This window comes from Dama dama, chromosome 18 (assembly GCF_033118175.1).
Source record: "Dama dama isolate Ldn47 chromosome 18, ASM3311817v1, whole genome shotgun sequence".
NCBI lineage: Eukaryota > Metazoa > Chordata > Mammalia > Artiodactyla > Cervidae > Dama > Dama dama.
Genome location: NC_083698.1, coordinates 48,315,829 through 48,338,665, shown reverse-complemented (window position 1 = coordinate 48,338,665; position 22,837 = coordinate 48,315,829). Strand labels below are relative to the sequence as shown.

Below are 22,837 nucleotides of genomic sequence, written 5' to 3'. Positions count from 1 at the left end.
AAGAAATGGCATAGGTGGAAGAATGGACTCCAGGCAGGGCTCAGTCCTTGAAGGGACTGGAACCTCAAACTATGGTTAGAGTAGTTTCAAGAATGGCATGAAGGTGAGCTCAAAGCTGACCCAGGCCTCCAGTCAGGATGGACTGAGAGCTCGGGGGCAAAGCCACATCCGTGGGGTAGAATCCAGGAGCCCCACCTGTGGGCAGCAGGGTGGCAGGCAGCATCCTCACTCTGCGCCACACTCTGTGGTCACCTGGGATCCATCCCCAGAGGCCGTGATGCAGTCGGTCATTGCTGGGCCTGGGGCACTGGCGTTTTATGTGCAAGCCTGCATGAAACTGGTTGATATGAAGTCTCAGAACCCAGCCACAAATGAAAAGTGGGAGGCCCGGGATGTCATGCTGAAAGGGAGAAACTACCAGCTCTGGGAATCACTGGAAGTCTTTAAGGGCAGGCAGAAACACGATTTGGCTCCTCCTCTGAGATCTTGCTCTGGTGAGTAGAATTGATGGGAGAATAAAGAAACAAGAGAACATATCTACAGGCTTTTACTGCTCAGGTGAGGACAGGGGGTAATGGGAGCCTCCTCCAAGGCCAAGGCTCAGAACAAAAGGGTATTCTGAGATGAGTCAGCAAAGCTCAGTGGAAAAGACCCTGATGCTGGGAAAGACTGAGGGCAGGAGGAGAAGGGGGTGACAGGATGAGATGGTTGGATGACATCACCAACTCAATGGACATGGGTTTGAGCAAATCCTGGGAGACAGTGAAGGACAGGAAGCCTGGCACCCTGCAGTTATGCGGTTGCAGACAGTTGGACACGACAGTGACTGGACAATAACAAAGCTCAGTGGTTGACTATCTTGAGAGAGGGGCAGGGAGGGAGTATCAGAGGCAACTCAGAAGTTCCCACCAGAGGAGCAGCCATGCAGTGAATGAAGGCAGACAGCACATGAGCGGGAGCACACCTGAGGCAGGACAGGTGATGATGGGCTATGTTTCCACCCTGAGTGTGTGATGAGTGAGGCATCTCTCCTGAGATGTCCAGCAAGGGCTGGACCAGAGGGAGGGAGGCAGCAAGGAAGGATTCAGGCTGGAGATAAATGAGTTTATAGGATTGTAGGAGATCTGGAAAAAGATGCCAACTCATTCTCCTGGGTCCATAAGCAAGGATTGTATTTATAGTGACTCAATTAATCCCACATTTAATGAACAGCTTGTGCCCTAGACAAAAGATACACGGGGTGCTGTTCGTAACAGTTGGGTTGGGTTTCCACCTCAATTTTGTTGATAGCGGTCTCCCCTAAGGTATCGATCCCAGGTCAAATAGACTGGGTTGTTTTTTGGTGAAAAGCTTTGTCTTCAACACTGAAGACTGCATATGTTCAATTTTTCCTACTTCTCCATCTGACCACTTAAGTTCAACATCCTAAAACAAGTTCATCCAAATGTAAATTTCACTTTAGTTGTGAAATAGCATGTCTAGTTCAAATTATTTAACATGGATTCATTTCTATAATATTAACCAACCACAGAAGCAAAAACTCATCACACCTTTGGGATTGAAGGATTGTTCAGCCTTTGATCAGGGTTTTAGATGGCTATTCATGCCATGTTATATCTGGAGATTTCTTCTGGCCTGTTGTGGGAAAGTTGACCATTTAAATTCCCTTTATCAGGAGAAGAACCAAATTAACAAAATTAGAAATGAAAATGGAGAGATCACAACAGACAACACTGAAATACAAAGGATTATAAGAGACTACTACCAGCAGCTCTATGCCAATAAAATGGACAACTTGGATGAAATGGACAAATTCTTAGAAAAGTATAACTTTCCAAAACTGAACCAGGAAGAAATAGAAGATCTTAACAGACCCATCACAAACAAGGAAATCAAAACTGTAATCAGAAATCTTCCAGGAAACAAAAGCCCAGAGCCAGATGGCTTCACAGCTGAATTATACCAAAAATTGAGAGAAGAGCTAACACCTATCTTACTCAAACTCTTCCAGAAAATTGCAGAAGAAGGTAAACCTCCAAACTCATTCTATGAGGCTACCATCACCCTAATTCCAAAACCAGACAAAGATGCCACAAAAAAAGAAAACTGCAGGCCAATATCACTGATGAACATAGATGCAAAAATCCTTAACAAAATTCTAGCAAACAGAATCCAACAACATATTAAAAAAATCATACATCATGACCAAGTGGGCTTTATCCCAGGAATGCAAGGATTCTTTAATATCTGCAAATCAATCAATGTAATACACCACATTAACAAATTGAAAGAGAAAAACCATATGATTATCTCAATAGATGCAGAAAAAGCCTTTGACAAAATTCAACACCCATTCATGATTAAAACTCTCCAGAAAGCAGGAATAGAAGGAACATACCTCAACATAATAAAAGCTATATATGACAAACCCACAGCAAGCACTACCGTCAATGGTGAAAAATTGAAAGCATTTCCCCTGAAATCAGGAACAAGACAAGGGTGCTCACTCTCACCACTACTATTCAACATAGTGTTGGAAGTGTTGGCCACAGCAATCAGAGCAGAAAAAGAAGTAAAAGGAATCCAGATAGGAAAAGAAGAAGTGAAACTCTTGCTGTTTGCAGATGACATGATCCTCTACATAGAAAACCCTAAAGACTCTACCAGAAAATTACTAGAGCTAATCAACGAATATAGTAAAGTTGCAGGATATAAAATCAACACACAGAAATCCCTTGCATTCCTATACACTAACAATGAGAAAACAGAAAGAGAAATTAAGGAAACAATACCATTCACCATTGCAATGAAAAGAATAAAATACTTAGGAGTATATCTACCTAAGGAAACAAAAGACCTATACATAGAAAACTATAAAACACTGATGAAAGAAATCAAAGAGGACACAAACAGATGGAGAAATATACCGTGTTCATGGATTGGAAGAATCAATATTGTCAAAATGGCTATACTACCTAAAGCAATCTATAGATTCAATGCAATCCCTATCAAGCTACCAACGGTATTTTTCACAGAACTAGAACACATAATTTCACAATTTGTATGGAAATACAAAAAACCTCGAATAGCCAAAGTAATCTTGAGAAAGAAGAATGGAACTGGAGGAATCAACCTGCCTGACTTCAGACTATACTACAATGCCACAGTCATCAAGACAGTATGGTACTGGCACAAAGACAGAAATATAGATCAATGGAACAGAATAGAAAGCCCAGAGATAAATCCACGAACCTATGGACACCTTATCTTTGACAAAGGAGGCAAGAATATACAATGGAAAAAAGAAAACCTCTTTAACAAGTGGTGCTGGGAAAACTGGTCAACCACTTGTAAAATAATGAAACTAGAACACTTTCTAACACCATACACAAAAATAAACTCAAAGTGGATTAAAGATCTAAATGTAAGACCAGAAACTATAAAACTCCTAGAGGAGAACATAGGCAAAACACTCTCTGACATAAATCACAGCAGGATCCTCTATGACCCACCTCCCAGAATATTAGAAATAAAAGCAAAAATAAACAAATGGGACCTAATGAAACTTAAAAGCTTTTGCACAACAAAGGAAACTATAAGCAAGGTGAAAAGACAGCCCTCAGATTGGGAGAAAATAATAGCAAATGAAGCAACAGACAAAGGATTAATCTCAAAAATATACAAGCAGCTCCTGCTGCTCAATTCCAGAAAAATAAATGACCCAATCAAAAAATGGGCCAAAGAACTAAACAGACATTTCTCCAAAGAGGACATACAGATGGCTAACAAACACATGAAAAGATGCTCAATATCACTCATTATCAGAGAAATGCAAATCAAGACCACAACGAGGTACCATTACACGCCAGTCAGGATGGCTGCTATCCAAAAGTCTGCAAGCAATAAATGCTGGAGAGGGTGTGGAGAAAAGGGAACCCTCTTACACTGTTGGTGGGAATGCAAACTAGTACAGCCACTATGGAAAACAGTGTGGAGATTTCTTAAAAAACTGGAAATAGAACTGCCATATGACCCAGCAATCCCACTTCTGGGCACACACACCGAGGAAACCAGATCTGAAAGAGACACGTGCACCCCAATGTTCATCACAGCACTGTTTATAATAGCTAGGACATGGAAGCAACCTAGATGCCCATCAGCAGACGAATGGATAAGGAAGCTGTGGTAAATATACACCATGGAATATTACTCAGCCATTAAAAAGAATTCATTTGAATCAGTTCTAATGAGATGGATGAAACTGGAGCCCATTATACAGAGTGAAGTAAGCCAGAAATATAATGACCAATACAGTATACTAATGCATATATATGGAATTTAGTAAGATGGTAATGATAACTCTATGTGCAAAACAGAAAAAGAGACACAGATGTACAGAACAGACTTTTGGACTCTGTGGGAGAAGGAGAGGGTGGGATGTTTCGAGAGAACAGCATCAAAACACATATATTATCTAGGGTGAAACAGATTACCAGCCCAGGCTGGATACGTGAGACAAGTGCTCGGGCCTGGTGCACTGGGAAGGCCCAGAGGAATCTGGTGGAGAGGGAGGTGAGAGGGGGGATTGGGATGGGGCATATATGTAAATCCATGGCTGATTCATGTCAATGTATGACAAAAACCACTACAATATTGTAAAGTAATTAGCCTCTAACTAATAAAAATAAATGGAAAAAAAAAGAAATTAAAAAAAATATTTAGAAGTGTTTCCATAAAAATAAATAAATTCCCTTTGTCCAACTCCATTTCTGAAACTAATCTCTTTTTGTCCTTTTTTCTTCTAACTTTATAGGTGTATCATCTCTGCTTCTCCCCAGAGATCAATAATCTTAATCAGGTATCTCCTTGGCTAGGCTCAGGGCTATAGTTCAGTTTTACATACCCTTGTATTCAAAGTTCTGGATAGGTAAGTTCTAGAGCAAGACTCATTGGTTTAAAAATAACATATCACATTTATAGTTAAACCCAAATTACTTCATGTCTAAGGTGAGGCCAAGTCCATACTCTCCTCTTTGGGGATGCATGTGGCCCATCTTTACAGTGTCCATTTAAAACAAGTCTTTGTGGGGATGATGCTCTGAGTCCAGATGAGAAGCAAGGGACAGGTCTGCAAAGAGCCTCTAGCAATGCAGGGTCCAAGGAGGAAATCTCATTTATGTAGACTTCAATTACATATGATATTATTAAAGTAATTCCATCTTTATTTCTTTGGAAGTAGAAAGTTTTCTCAGGAATTCTAAGCATTGTTTTAAAATACCAATTGAGTGTTTAATTTTTTTTTCTTTCTACTACTGTCACATGTAATTTAAAAAAGTATCTGTCTTGCTAACCTAACTCAATGCCTTATACTGAGGAGAAATTTGACCCAATTCTAATACACATTCACACCCTCCTTACCAAATAACTGAGCCATGTGATGTGACAGTTTCTTACAAGAGCCAATACGAGAAGGAAGATGTTATTTTAAAATGAACAAAATATCCATTGCAGGTATAAGTGCTATGTCATTCTTCTTGAACTGATCTTCTGTTCTACATTCCCTTCTTCACTGGCACCATTTCAGAATCCACATAAGTTTTAGATTCTTAAAACTAATAATTTAAAGCTAATTATTTTAAAAAATCTGCTACTCTTCCTTCTTGTATTTTGTTGCTCATACACTTATTCATTCTCTGTCTCTTTTCACTGGCTTTCTTCTACAGAGTCATAGACAGGAACATAGATGGAAATGTATGTGCTATGCCCATTGGAAGAGGAAAGCTCAACATTCTTACCCCCAGCTAAATCTATGTAGTTTAAACCTTTTTTTTTTTTTTTTGAGAAAATAAGGTTAAAAATCAGAATAAGTTTAGAACACCTTATGAATCAGCACATTCCCCATACGGCAGTCATGTTACTCAATCAATTCAACTTTCTTGGTTAAAAAAAGGGAGACTAGGGGATAGATATTTTCTGTCCCATTATTATTCTAAAAGCTTAAGTAGAATAGCCTTGAAGCTCCTTTTCTCTGACCCAGATCTCTGCCTTCTCTACTCTATCCTTTTCCATCACCCTTTCTTTCACCACAGAAGAAAATTCCCTGCTGCGGGCTTTCTGCACTACACACAGTGACACCACAATATCCATAGATCCTTCCCTCTGGCTCACTTGCGATTCCCTGGTACTGCCTCAGAAGTTTCTGGTGTCCCCATCTACTCAAAGTGTACCTTCTCCATGATCTCTTCATTGGCCACCTGTCAAGAACAGTGAGTCCTACTGCCGTGAAAATGATGGTGACAATGGATGGAGTTTTAGAAGCTGAGGATGGACAGCAGCGAGGGAAAGATCTGAAGCCAGACTGGAATGTTCCTGATATGACGTGCAGAGACCTTCAGTGTCTATTCTGGTGACACTAGAGTATAATAGCAGGAAATTGTCAGGAGCAGCTTTGTATTTCAGGGTGAGCCCTCTGGAAGCCTGCAGAGGGCTTCTGAGAGGAGTGAGAGCAGAACAAGGAGGGTTAGGGCCACAGTCCCTTGAACAAGAGATGACAGGTGGCAGGGGGACTGGAGAGAAGGAGATGGAGATGAGATATAGGAAGCAGATGCAAAAGGAATGAGGACTGACTAGATGTGGGGAAGCAGGCAAATGAGGAACCTACAATATGCTCTGCTTGCTAACTTGGGTAACTGCATTCAAGGTCTTAGCAGGTAAAAGTCTTGTGTTTGTGTCTTATTTGTGCTATTAGAAAAAAAAAGAAAAAGGATATTTGATACTTGTAAATTATTGAGCCAAATACAGAATAAAAATCCTTTAATACTCGGAGATGTTATACTGTTTCCTATATAAGAGAGTAGATTTTTTTGGACTCAGTCTATCATTTGAAAACCTTTTTGAAATTCAATTCATTCTGTTTTTATGCCCTGTCATCAAGTACTGCCTCAACAACTCCTATTTTCTCTTTTTTCTTTCTAGCTCCACTGTAAGCAAATTCTTCTACTTGCTGACAACTAAGTATGATTAACATTCCATTTTTCTTTGCCTATTTCTTATATCAGGAGATTTAGCCACTCACTCAACAAGTAATTATTGGCAATCAGTGTACAAAATGAAATAGAAGAAAACGCTACATTACTAGCCTTCAAGGAGCTCATACTGTGTGTGTGGGTGAACATAAAAGCCCAAATAAGCCTCACTGCCTTGAACTATAATTGGGTAGGACACAGAGGTAAACAAAGCTTATGGCTCTTCATCAGAGGTAGTTGTCATATCTGGAGAGATCAGACAAGCCTTTATTGGGGGTGTCCTCAGAGTATTTAAAACAGGGGCTGCCATGTCTTATTTTAACTAGTCACATACAACACAGTACTTTACTGGGCACCAGCCATGCGGTAGTCATGGTATGTGTGTGTGTAGGGGGCAGGGGGGAATGAAAGTTTGTGTGCTTATTCTAGATGAAATTTCAGAGTAATTCTAGATGAATGCTGCAGAATAAACAAAGATGTGGAGAGTAGAAAAGCAAAGGACATGTGAGGAAAAAATACTATATTCTGCTGGAGCTTAGAGATCTATTTTTTAAAAGAGATATTCCAAAGAAGATGTACAAATGGCCAACAGGTACATGAAAACAGGCTCAGCATCACTAACCATCTGGGAAATGCACCAATCCACATCAATCAAAAGCACAATGAGATATCACTTAACAACTGTTAGAAGGGCTATCACTGAACAGAGTTAACAAATGGTAACGATGTATAGAAAAAGGAACCCTTGGGCACTGTTGGTGGGAATATAAATTGGTGCAGCCACTATGGAAAACAGTATGGAGGGTCTCAAAAAACTAAAAAACAGAAGTAGCATATGATTCATCAATATCACTTCTGGGGATATCTCCCAAGGGAATGAAATCAGGCTCTTGAAGCGATATCTGCACACCTGTGTCCATCACAGTATTATTCACAAGAGGACAAAATATGGAAACAGTCTAACCATCCATCAAGAGCTGAATGAATAACAAAAATGTGGCATATATATACACTAGGATATGATTCAGCCATGAGAAAGAAAGTAAGTCTGCTGTCTGCGACAACATGGATGGACCTTGAGGGTGTTATGTTAGGGGAGGTAAATCACAGAAAAACAAATACTGCATGACATCACTTGTATGTGGAATCTAAAAATGCCAAACTGATGAAGCAGAGTAGAATGGAGATTGTCAAAGTCTGGAGGGTGAGGGAAATGAGATACCAGTCAAAGGATATGAACTTTCAGTTATAAGAGGAATAAGTTTGAGGGGTTAATGCTGTATTCATTATATACTTGAAAGTTGCTGAGAGAGTAAACAGTAAATGTTCTCACTGCAAAGAAGAAATGGTAATTATATGAGGTGATGGAAATTCTAGCTAATGATACAGTGGTAATCATTTTGTAATATATGGGTATCAAGTCAACAAACTGTATACCTTGCACTTACTGTTATATCTCAAAAAATTAAAAAAGGTCAAACAAATTAAGGGGAACAGTGTCCTAGAATAGAAGACTGAGTGGCACTGACTTCGTTCAGTGGGTGATGGAAGAATGGACAGGAATTACAAAGAGCTTCTGGTCAGGGGTCTGGTGATCTGTGGAGGATGTTTAGGGAGGAGAAGAGATAGGCAGAGCAGCCACTTACAGGCAAGTAGACAAGACAGAGTAAAGGGAGGCATGAAGTAGGAAGGTACCAACGGGGATGGATGAAAAAGGCACACTGGGGCCCGCTTGGCAGGACGTGACCATGGACAGGAGTGAGTGCTCTGTGAATCAGAGGACCTGGGGGGTTCTAGATGGTTTTAACACAGCTTTAAAAATTAAGGTAGTTGAAAACACTGAAAAACAAACTCCCAAATTTTCACATAAAAACTTGTATTTCTTGCTTCTTCCTGCAAGTCACAATACCCATGAAATTGCATCTCCACTCAGCCGCTTAGAGCTGAGAGCTGCTGTTCTCATGGAGACAGAGACAGGCTTCCCTCCCTCCTGCCCCCACCAGCCTGCTTCACCCCTTTATGTAGCTTTACGGCACTTGTGGGCATTTAGGTTTTCAGGTCTGCCAACGTGACCTGAGTTCCAAGTGTGGGGGGCCAAGAGACTCACCAAATTGGGAAATTAGGAAGAAGAGTTATTTTTAGGAAGGTGCTCCTCAAAGATTTAGAAATGCTGAGCTGGTCATCTTAGCATCCTTCTTGACCTAACTCTCACTGTTTTCAACTTTTTTTTTTTTTTTTTTTTAGCTAAGCTTAGAGCAGAGTTCAGTCTAATTGCTGTTTACCCTGATAGGATGAGACACACAATGTTTTAACTTCTTACTCTGAAATGAAGAAAGACTGAATATTGAAAAAGTGTAGGGGGGGGGGGTTGCTATAAAACTAAGGGGGGAAAATGGGGGGCACAGATGAGTTTTTGAGGAGCAGCAGCAGGCAGTATTCAGGGCAGGTTCAGGATTCTGACTGCTTGGTTTAAGTCTGCACTGCTGTGTCCTCGCTGTGGCATCCATGGGCCGGCACTTAACCTCTTGTCTCAAGTGTTTATAAACCAGGGAGGTTAGGATAGGGCTTAAGTGTGTTAGTCACTCAGTTGTCTTTGACTCTATGTGACCCCACGGACTGTAGCCTGCCAGGCTCCTCTATCCATGGAATGCTCCAGGCAAGAATACTGGAGTGGGTTGCCATTCCCTTCTCCAGGGGATCTTCCTGACCCAGGGATTGAATCTGGGTCTCCTGCATTGCAGGCAGATTCTTTACTGTCTGAGCTACCAGGGAAGCCCCAAATAGGACTCACCAGAGACAAGGCTTAATAAACATTAGCTTTTATTAGTATCGTCAGAGAAAACAGTTTTCTGTCACTTACTCTCACTACTTTCTGGCAAAAGTTGCCTGAGTACTAGAGCAACATTCAGATTCTGGCAGAGTTTTCCTATCCCCAAAATGTGCTTCTATGTCTGTGGACTCCTCAGTCTGTCTCTAAACTGCCTCTTAATTGTATTTCTTGGGTTAGGAACTCCTGGTAATTTCCATCTTCCTCAACCTGGTCACCAGCTACAAGGTATCTCCCTTGATCACAGGTCCAAAGATGAGAATCGCCCCTTCCCCTAAAGAAGAGACCTGAATTTGCACTTTATTGCATCCTAACTCAGCTCACAACCACCTCTCTCCTTCACCCCATCCCCAGGTTCTCTGAGGTTTTGAGCCCACAGAGACCAGAGGCTGTTCCATTTCAGCTCTGTTTCACTAGTCATGTTCTACTTTACAGGGTTATATTAACTCTGCCTGTGCTGAGGCTGGGGGTGTTAAGCTCTGGAGCCTAAAATGGGGAATTCATGAAAATGCTGGATTAATTAATATGTTTAATCACAGTTCTGCCACTGTGAAGTTGTGGCAAGTTATTGAAGCTCTTTATGCCTGTTTCCTCACCTCTGAGATGGAGATAATAATACCAACTCACGGGGCTTCCCTGGTGGTCCAGTGATTGAGTCCAGCTGCCAGTGCAGGAGACATGGGTTTGATCTCTGGCCAGGAAAGATTCCACGTGCCATGAGGCAACTAAGCCTGTGCACCACCACTACTGAAGCCTGGGACCCCTAGAGACTGAGCTACAACAAGAGCAGCCACCACAACGAGAAGCCCTCGCACTGCAACTATTTACAGCCAGCGTGCATCAATGAAGACCCAGCACAGCCAAAAGTAAATAACTACTCTCTAACAGCCTATATGGGAAAAATAACTACAAAAAGAAAAGGGTGGATCCATGTACACGTATAACAGATTCACTTTGCTATACTCCTGAAACTAACACAACATTGTAAATCAACTATGACTCCAGTAAAAAAGTTGTTTTTTTTTTTAAATGTTAGTGCCCATTCCACACTTCAGACAGATTAAACTAGAATCTCTCAGAGCGGGGGGAAAAAACCAACTTGCATAGGGTTGTTGCGGAGACTGAGTGTGTTCAGTCACTTAGTCATGTCTGCCTCTTTGCAACCCTTTGGACTGTAGCCCATCAGGCTCTTCTGTCCATGGAATTTTCCAGGCAAGAATACTGGAGCAGGTTGTCGTTTCCTACTCCAGGGGATCTTCCAGACCCAGGCACCGAACCCATGTCACATTGCAGGAGGATTGTTTACCTGCTGAGCCACCGGGGAAGTCCAAATGAGTTAATTAATGCATGGTTTATGTTTAGCAAAGTGCTGGTCAATGGCATACTAAGAATGAAGTGGAGAAAGCAGTGCACCCCAGGTGCAGCAATAAGGGGCGCTTTGTTATACAGAACTTATGAATAAGAAAATTTACTAAAAAATCGATCGCTTATTACCACTGTGCAATTAATTCAAAACTGCACCAATGACACAATAGTTTCACTAAGGTGAACTGCTCCCACAACCCACCCTCTCCTTTGGTATCCTCCAGTGCCAATTATGGGAGAAGGCAATGGCACCCCACTCCAGTACTCTTGCCTGGAAAATCCCATGGATGGAGGAGCCTGGTAGGCTGCAGTCCATGGGGTCGCTAAGAGTTGGACACGACTGAGCGACTTCACTTTCACTTTTCACTTTGCTGCATTGGAGAAAGAAATGGCAACCCACTCCAGTGTTCTTGCCTGGAGAATCCCAGGGATGGGGGAGCCTGGTGGGCTGCCGTCTATGGGGTTGCATAGAGTCGGGCACGACTGAAGCGACTTAGCAGCAGCAGCAATGCCAGTTATATATTACACTTCAAACAGATAATTTATAAACAGAATGTAAGATGTAGAACAGATGCAATGACACGTACATAAGCGTCTTTTTACAAGTGTCACCAGGGTTCCCAGTTTTCATCCCATAGCTGCGGCATAATTGAACAGTCTACTTAAATTTATCCCCAAGCACAACATTTTTTCCTTGCAATGGCTTAATTGACAAAACATGCCTTTTGGTCATCACAATTCAGTTTGCTGAGATGGTCTTACCGCTACTGATGAACAGATCTACTAGCTGTTCCTTGGAGAAGTCAGCATCCACTTCGGCTCTCACTATTTCACAGGGGAATCCTGCAGCCATTTGTCTGTGCTGTGATAAGAAAAGAGTGTGGTTAGTTCTGAACTCTTTCACATTTTCAAAGAAAAGGAGAGGGTATGTGGTTAACCCATACCTTCAGGCAGAGTGCAAGCTGATGGGCGATGTAATCTTGTAAACTCCCTTCTGGGCCATGGAAAATGACATTATGATATTGCTCGACCTATCAATAAACCAAGAGAAGACCTTAGGTAAAAATGCTAAGAAAAAAAAGTGGTACATGGTGTAGAATATCCTTTCTAAATTGTTTTCTGCCTTTCAAAAGAATAAAAGTATTTTTTTAGGGATTGGCTTCATTCACTGGGCATATGGTCTTTCATTTTAATGTGAACACTGACAAACGTAGTATTTTATATTTTACACAGTATTTACATGTTTATAGCAAGACAGGGCCTTTTTTGAAAAAGTATACTCCTTTCTTTCCTCCATTTTCTACACTGAGGTTCAGTATACTACCTGGGAACACAGTTCCTAGTGTATTTTGTCCCTTATAGATATTCTGTAATTTTTAAAAAATTATTATCCTTTATAGATGCTCTTTAGTTCACATTTTCCCAATGCTTATCCTACTTTTCAGAGGTTAAAATAGCAGTGACTGTTTTTCAGGAAATTCTGGACAATACAAAGAAAAATAAAGAAGCAGAATAAAAATCACCAAAGCAACCACTATAATATGGTTCATGTTTCCTTCCAGTTTTCTCCTCTGCACAGTTGATAATGCATGTATTTGGTTTTTAAGAAGCATACAGGAGTGCCATCTTTTTACACCTATTGTATATCAGAGAATACCTTTGTGTTGACTTTTTACATAAAAAACATCTTTCATGAGGATAAAATGCTTGGATCAACTCTCTATATGATCCCACTCTTCGAAGTACTGAATTCCAGAAATCTAGGTAGAGACTAGCTGATCACTTTTCCTTTGTAAAAAAAAATAAAGTCCCCTTCCTGGAAGCCTATAGTGATTTTAAAAACTCTTTATCCTCATGTATAAAAATATCTCATCTAAGAACAGGTAGAGATGTAGTGGGTGCTAGGATGGGAAGTCAATGAATGATGTTTTATGCAGGACAAGGGCAGTGACGTTTGGAGTGAAATTGGGGTGGAGATCAGCCTCCCACACCCCCATGATCCAGTGCTGTGCTCCCATGCTGGGGAGGTTTCTTCCTAGAAATGTTTGGCAGAAAAGGACATGCACCGGTTAAGCACCAACCTAACCAGCACCGTTGATGAAGTTCATGTGAGGACTGAGCCACCCAGACTTAGAAAAGTGTTAGACACGACAGGGTCTTCTCTCTCTCTAATCTGCAGTGGGACGATGTAAGGACATGGATGTGTATCTTTGTGCTGTTGTCGCTCTACTGTGCTCTGATCAGTCTGTCCCTTTTATATAACAGGGAAGGTCACATCCTAGAGGGTGACCAGAGTGGACTTTTGTGAAGACAGTGACTATGCCCCTGACTCCTTATAGGAAAAGGCAGATTCTGAGATATGAAAGGAAGGCTTGAGGGAAAGCCCTTAGCATGGAAGGAAAAGGGAACCCCTTCCTTACCCGGGGCCTTTAAGACCTGAGCTTTGGCCTCCCAGGAGACCCTGACATGTTTAGACGAACTCCTAGAAAGGGAAGGGAAAACAGGCTTGACCACTAGGTGTCAGACAATGGGCTAAGGAGGTGTTCCTAAAGGGGCCCCTGGATGTTGCACTGGGGACTGAGTTTTAGGCAGTTTACCTGGTAGCCACCAGTGATTTCATCTTGTTTTAAAAATTATTCCACCACGGCTAAGCCTTCAATAAAAAAGGGAAGGGTTGGATTCACAGTGGGAGTAGGGCAGCAACAGAGAGACTAGCGTGCCTGGAAGGAAAACGACAGTGTCTGCAGCTGCCTGACAAACATCAGGTCCTAAAACGAGAGGCTGACCTCAGCAGCGACTGGCCTGGGCTGTCTTCTGTGGAACTGGGGATCTGAAAACCAAGTGGACGTAGAGGTACCAACCAGGACCAAGACCGGGACAGGGCCTCCCTCAGAGACACAGGACAGATAATATCCTAGAAAGTTCAGATGAGGTTCTGCTTCTAGGTAGTGAGGCTATGGTACAAGACTTCAGGGGCAAGCTTTTATTAAAGAAGAATTATTATAGCATAGTCTGTTCTTGTTTGTACCTATGTTACAGGGAAGCTTGGGGATACATGGATTGTTCTTGCCACTAAAAAATGTTGCCCATTGCCCAAATTTATCTAGTTACGGTCTCTTTCTCCCAATTTTAAATGAAATAGGGTAAATTCTTTGGACACGTGCAAACTTTTTTCAGCTTGGAAAATTTTTCTCCCATTATGCTTTTGTTAATTTCTCCTCTTCTAGTTCTAAGGAACACCTGTAAGGCTTCAGTTCCCTTACTGTGCTCTGTGAGGACACCTGTCCCTTCATTATTACCCTAACTCTGTCCTTCTCTTCTCCACTCACAACCCTGAATAGAACTTTCACTTACCACCTCTGTTCTGCTCTTTATGATCTCAAGTACAGTTTCAATGAGGCCATTGCATTTTCGGTTGTTCTGTGATGAGCTCCTTGCCTCATCCATCTCCTTGCCAACCCTCTTCCTTTTCATCTTATCCTGCCCTCTACCATGGCTTTCTTGCCCTGCTTTCACAATCTATCTCCTTGCATCCTCTAGAGAACGAACAGAATCTCCCAAAGTTCTTTGTTCTTTTTTTTTTTTAAGTTATTTTTAAGCTGTGTTCTTCTGAGTTTTCAGGAAGGTTTTGTTCTTTTCTGCAGTATTCTTCCACAGTATAATGTTAAGTTGTCATGGGTATTTATCTACTGTGAAGTGACAGGAAGAATTCTGCAATAAAGCAGGATGTGTGGACCATTACTGATTTCACTCACTGTCCACTGATTTTCCAGTTGAATTAGGTCACTAGATGGATGGCAGGCTGGTGTCTATAGTTTCTAGTTAAACTCCAGGATCCAGCACTGGCTGCAGTGGACTAAGGTCCTGCTGTTCCCCTTGGTGGACAAATGCATGAGCTGAACTGCAGACCCAGGAAGCAGGATGCTCCTGTTAGCCAGCCCACTGAGAGTGCGGATAGAATATACTTCCCGAGGCAGCAGTCTCGCCAAAGCCCATGATCTCTGCTCAGGGACTTCTAGGATCCCACCTGTGAACGCTGTGGAAGGACCTGTGCTGACGGGGTGGAGAGTATCATGGTGCTGCCAAAAGCAGAAGCAGTAAGGATGTATGCTCAATTTTCTAACTGCTGTAAATCTTGCTTTTTTTTTTAATCATTAGTAAAGATGGATAAGAGAAAGATAACAATGTTTTCCTATCTCATCTCAGGTAGGCCACCAATAAGTAAAATCTGACAAATAAGTAAAATCTGACAATCTCTTGCTCCTAAAGTTAGTGAAAAAATTTTCTAGATTCTTGCCAAGGAAGACCTCAGTTCTATTTTTCTCTGTTACTATGAAGCTTTATCCCTTTTCAAAAATACTTTAGTGGGAAATTGTGTGTTAGGTGCTGCTTGCCAGGTGCAATTTTAAAGCAGAAATCTTGAGCTATCCAAATTAATCCCAAATTGCCATGAATTACTGGGTAGAAATTCTCTCACAAAGAATGGATGGTTTCACACTAGTGAAACAGGTACAAATTTTCAAGGTTTACTGAATAGTCTGTGCTGCATGCTGCACTTAGTCGCTCAGTTGTGTCTGACTCTTTGTGACCCCACGGATTGTAGTCTGCCAGGCTCCTTTGTCCATGGGCATTCTCCTGGAAAGAATACTGGAGTGGGTTGTCATGCCCTCCTCCAGGGGATCTTCCCAACCCAGGATCGAACCCAGGTCTCCTGCACGGCAGGCAGATTCTTTACCAGCTAAACTACCAGGGAAGTCCACTGAGATTTTCAACTAACACCGCTATTTAATCTTGTCTCACTTTTGCAAACAGTTTAGCCATCCTGTCAAACTGCCTACATTTTCTTAAGATTGACTTTGAAGTCATATAACAGCAAGAGACCCAACTTCACAGATAAGCTGTCTTCAATTCCAGCACATCATTTGTTCTCAGATGGTTGATTCTCAGGAAAGACAGAAAAATTTTACTGAAAGGCCATTCACTAGTAGTAAGCATGTCTGTTCACACAGTCTTACATCCTTTCTAGAATATAAATAAGTGAATTCAATAAGTAAATCAAGGTAAAAGACTTTTAGATCATTCAGACATTCTAATGCAAGCATCCTATTAGTAGGTTTCTACTTATTTCAGGTATTATCAATTTTTTTGTGAATGATATTTTGTTCTAGCTCAACAAATGATACAGTTGTGTTGGTTACCATTTAAGAGCTGAACAAAAAAATTGACTATGGAAGCCTCTTGCTATATTGAAACTGGTGAAAACATGCAAAGCTATGCCAAGAAAACATATTTATCTGTTTTAGAGTTACCATATTATTTCTCCCAATAGCAAGGCCTGAGGTTTAAAAAATATACATGCTCCATGCTTCCAGCAGAGGGCAGCTCTAAAGATAGACAGATAGGTAGACAGGAAGGCAAACAGATTGGGGAAGGAGTGGGTAGTAAATATTTTAACTGTGTTGAAAGGAGATCTGTTTTTTGAAACCCAAAATCAAACTCAACTTCTAAAAGGTGAATTGTAGTCACCAGATTTATCTTCTAAGTGCATGCTTACAGTGTGACATTTCTGCTTATTAGCAAAGGGACAGAGGGCTTGTTATCACAATTGGTACCAATCCCTTTTATTCTTGTGTCTTCAGAGCCTATTCAGGAAGCTCTCATCACATGTCAATTAGTGCTTTGTGAGGCAAATGAATTCTGGATAAATGGAGACAATGACCTCCACAAAGGCCCATCTATCCCTTTATCTTTTTTCCTTCCACAGTGTTTTTCTGCAGAATGGAGTTTACCAGAGGAGCTGCAGTCCTGTTATAGTCAATGCGGCACCTGCAATGTGTTTTCAGACTTGTGGCATTATTTTAAAGCAATAAACTTCAACGTTTGGTCAGAGTTTCACTTGTCTAGGGAAAACCTTCTACTACCTGAGAGTTTTTAGGCCAAGCTGTGCTGAGATGCTGAACTCAAAAAAGAACGAAAAATAAAAGGTCTTTACAGAGCTAATGAAACTGGGATGGCTATAGGTTAAAGGGTCATGCTTTATAGCTAAGGCTTTCATTACAACCTCTCTGAAAACTTAATTTTAAAGAACTAATTTATATATGACTTCAGAGCCACACAGAATACAGTTACTGTCAACTTACTCATGTAAAATTCCCCCAAACGATACTGGAACATCCAGCATCAGGCATAACCAAAGCCGGGGGTCTTTTCATGCTAGTGTTTTTAGGCATTTGCTGAGGTATCTCTTTATAGAATAGGTATAAAGAATAAAGGAATTCAAGAGAAATTACAGTTCACATACAGAGAGATACCCACACTATATGCTTTCAAAAAATGAGCTTCAGTTCAGTTCAGTCACTCAGTTGTGTCCGACGCTTTGTGACCCCATGGACTGCAGCACGCCAGGCTTCCCTGTTCATCACCAACCCCAGAGCCTACTCAAACTCACGTCCATCGTGTCAGTGATGCCATCCAACCATCTCATCCTCTGTTGTCCCCTTCACCCCCCGCCTTCAATCTTTCCTAGCATCAGGGTCTTTTCCAATGAGTCAGTTCTTTGCATCAGGTGGACAAAGTATTGGGAGTTTCAGCTTCAGCATCAGTCCTTCCAATGAATATTCAGGACTGATTTCCTTTAGAATGGACTGGTTGGATCTCCTTGCTGCCCAAGGACTGTCAAGAGTCTTCTCCAACACCACAGTTCAGAGGCATCAATTCCTCGGCACTCAGTTTTCTTTATAGTCCAACTCTCATATGCATACATGCTAGCTCGCTGCATACCGGCCCCTCCCCACCTGGAGGTAGAGAGGCAGGCTTGTGACAGCCAGAGCCAGAAGGCAAGGGGCTGATATAATCTCAGCCCCAGAGATTGACATCTTCCACCAAACTGTGAGCAGGCTCCCAACTGCTAACCTGTCTTCCTGAGATCCTGGATGCTTGACATCCGCCAGGAGGGTCGCAACCTGAGATCAGCTCTCCAGAGGAGACATAGGGCACACCTGAGACGGTGCTCTCGCGGCACACCCGGGAAACCAAGCGGCCAGGACTGGGGAGGGGATCTGCCAAGCACCTGGTTGTCTGAGCTGCTCAGACCTGGGAAGGACACAAAACACATGCCCAGCCCACAGAGACTGAGCCAGAGCCGGGTGTGTCTCCTGTGGACGTGAGGGTCAGCAGCGGCCTGCCGCAGGGGCCCTGGGTGTGGCATAAGCCCTTATGGAGGAGCTCACCATTAACCCCATCATAGAGCCGCCAGAACTTACACAGGACTGGGGAATAGACTCTTGAAGGGCACAAACAGAATCTTGTGCACCAGGACCCAGGAGAAAGGGGCAGTGACCCCACAGGAGACTGACCCAGACTTGCCCGTGAGTGTCCAGGCGTCTCCAGCAGAGGTGTGGGTCGGCGGTGGCCTGCTGCAGGGTCGGGGGCACTGAGTGCAGCAGTGCATGCAGGGGACCTTTTGAAGGAGCTCACCGTTATCTTCATTACCTCCACCATAGTTTGGCCTTAGGTCAAGTGACAGGGAGGGAACACAGCCCCGCCCATCAACAGGAAATTGGATTAAAGATTTACTGAACACAACCCCGCCCATCAGAATAAGACCCAGTTTCCCCCTCAGTCAGTCTCTCCTATCAGGAACCTTCCATAAGCCTCTTATCCCTATCCATCAGAGAGCAGACAGACTGAAAACCATAATCACAGAAAACTAACCAATCTGACCACACGGAGCACAGCCTTGTCTAGCTCAATGAAACTATGAGCCATGCTCTGTAGGGCCACCCAAGATGGACAGGTCATGGTGGAGAGTTCTGACAAAACATGGTCCACTGGAAAAGGGAATGGCAAACCACTCCAGCATTCTTGCCTTGAGAACCCCATGAACAGCATGAACAAATGAGCTTATGGAAACCATAAAAGCCAAGATCAGACTTGGTTACTAACTTTGAATAAAGACAGGCCATTACACATGAGCACAAAAGTAGTAACTTGGGTAAGTAACTATCTAAAAAGACGAAAGATATAACTCTTAGATATAATTCCCCCCTTGTCACTTGGCCTCTAGCACTCCTGAACTCTTCCTGCCCCAGACCTTTCACTTGGACCTTACCCAGTATTGTCCCTCCATGCCCTGAAAAAGATCAGGCTGAACCTGCTCATGTGCTAAAGGGGCTGATAAGCTTTTATGGGCCATGTTAAGATACATAACCATCATTTACAGCATCATTTCTATGGGACTATAGCAAATTTATTTTGGGAATATATGAAGAGTAAGTAGAACCTCTTAGTGATGATTCTTGATGAAGAGCATGGCACATACTGAAGTGGACAGTCAATGTAATTCTCAAGAATCATGTTCATGTGTATTCAGAGTTCTACATTTAAAAACAGGTATCAGATAAGAGTGATCTACTCAAGTATTTTTCTAATATAATAGTTATTCACAGTCACTGAATTATTAAATTATGGAGTTATTAATAAGCTAATAAAAGTTGCAAACTGGCTTACAGAAAAGTTTGAGATAATAAAAAATTCAACTATTACAATAAGTTATTAGTGATTCAAACTCAATTAAGTTAAATGCCTCCTTATTAACTGAAGGATGGAGACTTAAAATGCACTTGTATTATTGAACTATTTTGCGAAAGAACAGTATTTAAAATTAACATCTTTTAAATAAAAAAAGTCTGATTTAAAGGTTTCACTCCATTTGGTTTTCTGCATGAGGGCTTTAATACATGCATTTTATTGACCCCATTTACACATATTGTGCTTCTCATGTGGATCAGCTGTAAAGAATCCACCTGCCAATGCAGGAGATGTGAGTTCAATCCCTGGGTAAGGAAGATCCCCTACAGGAGGAAATGGCAACTCACTCCACTATTCTTGCCTAGAAAAAAATCCCATGGACAGAGAAGCCTGGCAGGCTTCAGTCCACAGGGTCTCAAAGAGTAGAACACAACCAGGTGACTGAGCCCGTGCATGCGTGCTAAGTTGCTTCAATCACGTCCGACTCTTTGACACTCTATGGACTGTAGCCCTTCAGGCCCCTCTGTCCATGGGATTCTCTGGGCAAGAATACGGGAGTGGGTTGCCATTTCCTTCTCCAGGGGATCTTTCTGACCCAGGGATGGAAGACGTGTTTCTTACGTCTACTTGCACTGGCTACCCGTGTTCTTTACCACTAGCTCTACCTTGGAAGCCCTAAGCACACACACACACACATATAGTAAAGACTGTTTACTACAACTATGTCTCAACCAATAGATTAATAACTAGTATAAACTCTGAAAACATGCATAAGAATGGAAGACAGCCTAGGTTCAATTCCTTAGGTGCTTCCACTTTCTCCCTGAGGATCTTGAGCAAACAGTCTTGGTCTATTCACCTTTAAAATGAGAGTAACTGGTGTAAGTAGCTGTCTCATAGAATGATTAAAGGGAAAAATCTACATACTTATAACAAAGCTTGGCATATACAGGCATGCTGGTCTGGTTCCAGACCACTGCAATAAAGTATCTCAATAAAGCCAGTCACGTGACTTTTTTGGTGATTATAATATTTATGTTTATACCATACTGTAGTCTAGTAAATGTTTAAAAAACAATGCGCATATCCTAATCCACTGTGCCACCTGGGAAGCCCAATTAAAAAATACTTTATTGCTAAAAAATGCTAACCATCATCTGGGCCTTCAGCCAGTAGTATTGGTAGTAATATCAAAGATCATTGATCACAGATTATCAAGGGTGGAACGGATCACCAGCCCAGGTTGGATGCAGGAGACAAGTGCTCAGGGCTGGTGCACTGGGAAGACCCAGAGGGATGGGATGGAGAGGCAGGTGCGAGGGGGAATTGGGATGGGGAACACATGTAAATCCATGGCTGATTCATGTCAATGTATGGCAAAAACCACTACAATATTGTGAAGTAATCAGCCTCCAACTAATAAAAATAAATGGAAAAAAATTTAAAAAATTTAAAAAAAAGATCATTGATCACAGATCACCATTACAAGCATAATAATGAAAAAAATTTGAAATATTGGGTGAATTACCGTAAGAAACAGGAAATGAGCAAATGCTGGTGGGAAAATGGCACCAACAGACTTGCTCTACACAGGACTGCCAACAAACCTTCAATTTCTTGTAAAAAAAAATGAAAATAAAGCAGTATCTATAAAGTGCAATAAAACAAGGTATGCCTAAAATAAATACTCAAAACTCAGGTATTACTAGGTTTCCATGTCTACTGTATAGACTGTCAACATTTCAGTCATTGTGGTGTATGTCACTCTAGCTCAAATCCTATCAGTGGCTTCCTATCATAACTGGAATAAAATTCAAGTCCCTGCCTTGGTCCTGCATGATCTGGCTTCTGGTCATCTCTCAAACCTCACTGCCAGCCTAGACAAATCTGTACCAGCTGTTCTTTCTGCTTCAGATACCCTCCTCAAGGCTTCTACCTCCGCTTCATCTAGTTTTCTGTCTATGCATCATTATGGAAAGATCTATCGTAATAACTCCATTCAAAAGCTCTTTCTGCCACCCCTTTCATTAGCTCTTTACCTCCTTATCTGCTCTATTTCTCTTTACACTTATAATTAGTACTGGATATCACATTACAGATGTATTTATCCATCTGCTTTTTATCTGCCCTACCTTGACTACAGTGTAAGCTTCATGAGGTCAGGGAATGCAGCTTATAAATAGCTATATCCTAAGTTTCTAAAACACTGCCTGCATTTAGGAGCCTCTCAACAAATAACTGTCAAACAACTGAATTAAATAACTACACAGGATATAAGAATGCATCACAGATGGTCAATCTCCATGAAGGGTTTATAATCTTTTATAGAAGGAGAATGGAGGAGGACACAGCAACCCACTCCAGTATTTTTGCCTGGAGAATCCCACGGACAGGGGAGCCTGGCAGGCTGCAGTCCATGGGGTAGCACAGAGTTGGACACAACTGAAGTGACTTGGCATGCACGTATAGGAGGAGAAACAGTCACAATAGCTACATGTTTGTTATCCTTGCCTGTTGTTGTTTAGTTTCTAAGTCGTGTCCAACTGTTTTGTGACCTCATGGACTGTAGCCCGCCAGGCTCCTTTGTCCATGGGATTTTCCAGGCAGGAATACTGAAGTCAGTTGCCATTTCTTTCTCCAGAGGATCTTTCCAACCCAGGGATCGAACCCACATATCTCCTGCATTGGCAGGCAGATTCTCTACCAACTGATCCACCAGGGTCACTTTAAATTTTAAAGTGACTGTTTATATAAAGGATAAATTTTATTATCTTCATCCAAGGGTTAATTGTTAAGAATAAAAAACTCTTCGTGTATACTCATTAAATTGAGAGCAAACCTAATAGCTGTGTAAATTTAGTCTCTAGTTTGTTGGCCATCAGGAGTTAAACTATGTCTTCTGCCTTAGGAGGCACACACATAAATGTACTTGAAATACCCCATATATAATGTGACTAAGGGCTTCCCAGCTGGCGCTAGTGGTAAAAAAACAAAAAACAAAAAAAAAAAACAACCTGGCTGCCAATGCAAGGAGACATAAAGAGATGTGGGTTCAATCCCTTGGTCAGGAAGATCCCCTAGAGGATCATGG

At 41.8% G+C, this 22,837-nt stretch overlaps 1 protein-coding gene across 2 annotated transcripts in view; it reads right to left on the bottom strand.

The window, feature by feature from the left end:
- Window positions 1-22,837, bottom strand: part of CTTNBP2 (cortactin binding protein 2) — a 164,451-nt gene that overhangs the window by 19,844 nt on the left and 121,770 nt on the right. For both annotated transcript variants that reach the window (XM_061165289.1, XM_061165290.1), the window contains 2 exons: window positions 12,162-12,248; window positions 11,980-12,079 (listed from right to left, as the gene is read on the bottom strand). In XM_061165289.1, the coding sequence (XP_061021272.1) occupies window positions 11,980-12,079; window positions 12,162-12,248 (187 nt within the window). The remainder of the gene's footprint in view (window positions 1-11,979; window positions 12,080-12,161; window positions 12,249-22,837) is intronic.